The sequence below is a fragment of the Sinohyriopsis cumingii genome, chromosome 8 (assembly GCF_028554795.1).
Source record: "Sinohyriopsis cumingii isolate HCF-2022 chromosome 8, ASM2855479v2, whole genome shotgun sequence".
Taxonomy (NCBI): Eukaryota; Metazoa; Mollusca; class Bivalvia; order Unionida; family Unionidae; genus Sinohyriopsis; species Sinohyriopsis cumingii.
Window position 1 is genome coordinate 72750443 of NC_142968.1, and position 6000 is coordinate 72756442.

The following is a 6000-nucleotide window of genomic DNA, read 5'->3' on the forward strand; positions in this document are numbered from 1 at the left end:
CTGGAGTATTTTAATCTAGTTCGTCTGACTTTCGACGCCAGTATTGTTGCCAATCATCTCCTTCTTGACGTCGGTATGTTTCTACAGGGGTGATTTTGCCACTTGTAATAAGTGACTAGCTATAGCATTTGGTTTGACAAAAGGGTGAGCTGAAACAGGTGGTGTCAAGTCTTTCAATCAAGCTGCAGCGTTTCCGACTGGAGCGCGTAAAGTTGAGTGATCCTGTAGTTTTCTCCCAACAGTGCGCCTGGCAGTGTCTAAGGATTAGATGACATGATCTGCTATGTCTATGTCAAACTTGACTTATTGGCTTTAAACGGCACTGTGTAAGAAATATTGTCTATATCATGGCGAGAAGATGGGAGTTTACTGCCTTTCCTAAGCACACCCTGAAGCAGCAAACCCTGCATAGCCTGGCCGTGGTTTGCAAGTAACAACTGCACATTACAGCTCTCTGTTGTGAAAAATAGGCTGAAATAGTCCATGTTACCAAACGCTTGATTGTTCTGTTAGGGAGAGGAAGTTTTATAGGAGGAAGAGACGAAATCGAAAGAAAAAAATAATTGTATTATTATTATATATTACTATTATTTTTTATTATTATTATTATTATTATTATTATTATTATTATTATTATTATTATTATTATTATAGCGTTCAATCCTTGCCCCACATGCTCTTTCACATCATAACTTGTTGGTAATACGAAATATGACGGAATCAGAGGTTGGGACGTACACCTGCGTTTTGTCTAAAAGTGGATCTACAGCAGATGCCTCTATCCAAGTTACAATTAAAGAAGGTAATTATATATATATATATATATATATATATATATATATATATATATATATATATATATATATATATATATATGAGCGTACACCCTGTATGTTTGCTGTAGAGATTTATAATAGACATAAAACAAGCACCAACGTGTCCTGTTTTAATATTTGTTAATTATATTCAGACATGATTTGAGGATGGGTCGATGTTGGTAAAGGGATACAATTCATCTTCTTTTCTCTTTTACGTTCTTATTTACTGACCCTTCCAAGCTCTGACTGAATGCATCGTCCTCCATCATCAACATTTTCATTAAATGACCATGGTTAAGAGCTGTACTGAAATGACTAATGCTGTAACATTCTCTTCACATTCGATAAGCGATGATAACGGACAGTAATCAATGACAGAAACTCAGCTATATTGAACAGTTCCATCCGGGGATTCTATAAAAATTTGTTTCAAAAGTGATTTTTTAAAATTAAAATAGCAAGAACATATGCTAATTTAATTTAGTTAAATCTGGACATATTGATAGAAGGATTCCGAAATGTGTAATATAAAAGACTTAGACGTCTATCGTAAGCCATAAACACATAGTCACGATTTGATAAAATAATTGTTTTAACTGATTCCCAAACTCAAGTCTCGGTTGTATCTTCTAAGTAAAAAGTAATTTGCAACAGGTGTGAAATGCATATACATATATGCATACATACATATATATATATATATATATATATATATATATATATATATATATATATATATATATATATATATATATATATATGCAATAACGTCTTGCTATACATAGTTTAGTTTGCAGAGGCTTCATTTCGATTTTTATCGAAGGACAAATCGTCAATAATTTCTTAATATTCAGAATGGTAAAATAGAATACCGATATAAATACAGGAATGAATTTTATTAAAACACAATTTTGAACAGTTGCAACTGTAGAAGCAGTATTATTATATTGTGTTTTGCGATGAGAAAGTAAAAATGAAAGTAGTCTTAGTAGCAGTATGTATTGATAAACATCAGCTGTTTTTACATTTTCTTGTCTTTATAGGTGTGGCGATAAGTAGTACCAACTGATGTCAATGACATTAGCTTCATTGATCACGAAAGTAGTTTAAGTTGTTGAATTATTTAGTACATTTAGTGGTAATATTGGTGATATTGTTAATTATATAATGGTATCAGATGATGTTGTGGCCTTAGTTGCACGAATATTTAAAGAAATACTTTTGTTCTAGTTTTAAATGTGATAATCAAAACTACAAGAAGTGGCTAATAATAGTGATATTATTATTGTTCGTTCATGTTGTTTACTCGTCATATTATTTGGAGTGTTGTGTGATAGCTAAACATATTATTCCAGTAAGCAGAGATATTGCAATTTATTATTAAGTAAATCAATGATATATGGGAATGATGTTATCATCTCTTTCTTTTGCCTTACAGCACCAGCCCGTGTTGTCTCAGTTTCGTCATGGCCAGTGCCCGCTGTGAGTGGCATAGAACTTAATCTTCATTGTGTAGTAACTGGTTACCCAGTACCAGAAATACACTGGAGCTTTAGAAATGTAAGTTAGTCTCTCCCTTTCTCTTCTTCATAAAACATTTCGCCTATATGCATGTCTGTCTGCATGCTTGGTTGGTAGGTAGGTAGGTATGTAGTTAGTTAGGTAGGTAGAAATGTATGCATGTATGTATGTATGTATGTATGTATGTATGTATGTATGTATGTATGTATGTATGCATGTATGTATTTAGGTAGGTAGGTAGGTATGCATGTATTTATATATCTTTGCTAATGCATATACATACAGAGAAAGGCATTCTATTTCGTCAGAAGGACTTCTCAGGAGGAACTTTTTGAAAGCTGAAATGGAGACAGTTAAAGTTTGGTATGGATATTAAAATCAGAATCGCATCTGTTTTATAAGTGCCTCGAAACACAATGACGTCGAGAAATACAAGAAGTACAGACTATTCATAATATCAAAATCATTGCAAATAGTTCCAAAGTGAAACAAAATGGACATTGGCAAGGCTGCATATTTACATGTACATTTCTATAACTAGAACACGTCATGCACAATTCAAGCGTTCCAGCTATACTCTAAAAATGACTGGGGACCCAAAGGGAAAACTTAGTTGGAGACACTTATATTCTCTTGTTGCTTACATAACGATCTTCCTTTATGCAGATTTGCATCATGGGCAAGACAAAGTTTCCATATTCTCAGTACTTTAGGCAGCCATATACTCCAAAACTGGTATGTTACGACTATTTGTAATAATTCAAGTCATCCCAAAATTCAACATACATATAATTTAAATTTGAATGCCTTCATAAATTCATGGTTTCTGGCTTTATTCGTTTTGGAGGAAGCACTGAAAAATTTAGAACGAAATGTGTCATGCTTATAATCGAACAACGTGTCTATCAAAATTTTATGTCACTATAAATAAAACCAGTTTTCGTGAGGAAACATTTTTTCCGTCGATGTTTGGAAAGTTACAAGCCTAAAGTACCATGATTACACATACTAAATATCGATTCAAGAGTCTGTATTTGAACACAGTGAAACAAGCTGAAACAAATGAGACATGCTAAAAGGAGAAATGTGAACGTGGAGCAAACTAAACGGTAGTGACATAGTGAGGGAGCGCTCAAGTTTCAGTCAGGAAAAAGAGCACTCATTAGCTGGAACACCTGTGTGTGAGACATTAATTGAAATGCTGAAGGCTATACACATTGATAACAAAATACCGATAAAGCATTGACTTACTTCATATTGGTTGATCCTAAACCAGTAAAATTTGGTTTCATAAAAGGCACAAAAGTAAACGTGTTAAGTCAATCATTTTCAGAAGCCGTCATCCCAATGAAAAATATTCTTACATTTATTTTACAATTCCCTTCATGGAGAAAGGTTGTTTTCGTTTATCCAAGATAATACTATGCATCCTAAATAACTCCGAAATTCAAACGTTGAGACATGACTCTTATTTGTTCCTTATACTTCATTATCTCATTTATCGAAGGAATCAAAGCCTGCTAGGAAACATTGGATTCTTGGTATGAAAATCCCTACGGAGGCATCTTGATTGCTTAATCACAGCACAGGGTTTAATTCTATATTAGAAACAACACTAGTATTAATTCTGATAGCCAGTCAAAAATCAGAATATTATATCGGGATATTGTAATTGGAGAACATTCAACAACCATACCGATGGCGCTCATTGTTCTATTACTGACCCACATCTTTACTTTGTTAATTAAATTCTTTTGTGTTACCTATTATTCGCATTACTCGCATTCTCAGGCAATGCATCGTAACAATTAGCACCGGAAAACCTTGTTCCTCCATTTAATTTTGTTATATCGTCTTTGCTAATATATACAGGCAAACATATATATTCATTAAAATAAATACATTTCCTTTTCTTTTCTTTCTGGCTTGTGTAAACGTTCTCTGGCGCTTTGTACATTTGTTAGTATATCGTTGTGTCACTTATTATTTATGTATGTACGTATGTGAGTTTATGCATGGAATTTATGTGTAAAATTGTAGATAATGTTTGGACTTTTGGTATGTGAATATCTTATAATTTATAAGCACAACTACACATACAAATTCACACGTATCGAAATTCATAAAATCAAAACTCTTTTCCATATGTATTAACATCTTTTTGAGAAAATAATATTCTTAAAAGGAGTACAACAAGCTAAAGCAGTGATTGCAATAGATTATTACTAAAATTATAAATTACATGTTCATTTCAATGCAAGAAAGTAAATATGTAATAAAGAGGCCAGCTGAGAATATAATACTGATGCTAGGACCTATAAATGGAATGCAACTGTTTCTCGGGGACACTTCATAATGGTTATTATATTTTACATGTCTTTAGAAAAACTATTGGAGTGTTATAGTGAATACAAAATATGTTGTGTTATAACTAAACTATGGGCGTCTTTTTAATAGTTAATAAAGATACAAAGGTCCAAAGAATTAACGGAAATATCAATAATTAAAGTACATTCACATCTTGGTGGTTTAGATGATGTTGAACACAGCTTGTATTTATGTCGACACAAACCACTGCTGAAGTTGTTATACCATATTTGTCCGTATTTTCTATGAATATCAAATACGTCTCAGCGTTCATGCTTTATATTCGTTTTCTCTCTCAAATATGGATGCCTTGTAGATGCTCACTTCACACAACATTTGAAGACAATGGCGACGCTATATTGTGTAGCAAACTGGGACTCAATTGTAGGAATGACGATGACGTTGAACCTTAAGGACAATGATTTCAATACGATCGACTGTGCACATGTCCAAAAGAAAGCGAATTTTGTTAGACCCAAGGTTCTGATTTATGTGCAGCTAACAAGGTTTTCAGTACATACGTATGTCTAACGCTCTGTATGAATGGATGTGGGTACGCATGTATGCAGGTACTAATTTGTAAATGTAAAATTTTAAATACTATAATTTGCATGATTTGATAATTTAGATATACTTTTTTAATTTTATAGCCAAATGGCATGTGTTTTATTCCACCGAATGTGATGTTTCCAAGAGACGACAACGTGTACCTCTCAAGCTACAAACCTGAAGTTAATCGAGGAAATTGGACGTGTATTGCAATAAACAAACTGGCAACTATTGCAATAGACACGTTCGTCAACTAAAATCCACAGGCAAAGTTAATGGATGAATAAAAGCAGTGAATATCTAATTTCGAATAAAATAAATTTAATTTAACTTCGAGCTGTGTTTTTGTAGGTTTAAGATTTCGCCCCTTGTTGGATAATTTGTAATGCCAACTTAACGAGTAATGTTTTGGGACCATTCAAATAGAACAAAATTTGAAAACACTTAGACTGGAAAAGAGAGATGTAGAACCATTTTAACACTTTTCTCAACACCTGTCAAACTTTTACTACCTCTAAGTAAGACGGATAGCCGCTGGATTCTTGTTTTTGGTTAGGAAATTGGTTAATGTAGCCGGGAAAATCTTTTGTGGCATTCGTAGCCTTTTCGTTGAGTTTTGTGCTTGGGAAAGTGGTAAATTGCATTGAATTTTAACAAATGGAATCCCATATCCAGAGCAGGAAACAGTTGAACGATCCCGTGATCCTACTCGGGGAAGTAACAAGATTGGTCTTGGGTACATGTT

The 6000-nt window shown here is 33.3% G+C and overlaps 1 protein-coding gene across 1 annotated transcript in view; it reads left to right on the forward strand.

Moving 5' to 3' along the window:
* The window catches only part of LOC149793803 (uncharacterized), a 58278-nt gene extending 52731 nt beyond the window's left edge, over window positions 1-5547 (forward strand). The window contains exons 10-12 of the mRNA XM_089966464.1: window positions 655-802; window positions 2257-2378; window positions 5357-5547. Of these exons, the coding sequence (XP_089822590.1) occupies window positions 655-802; window positions 2257-2378; window positions 5357-5512 (426 nt within the window). The 3' untranslated portion in view covers window positions 5513-5547. The remainder of the gene's footprint in view (window positions 1-654; window positions 803-2256; window positions 2379-5356) is intronic.
* The last annotated feature ends 453 nt before the right edge of the window (window positions 5548-6000 follow it).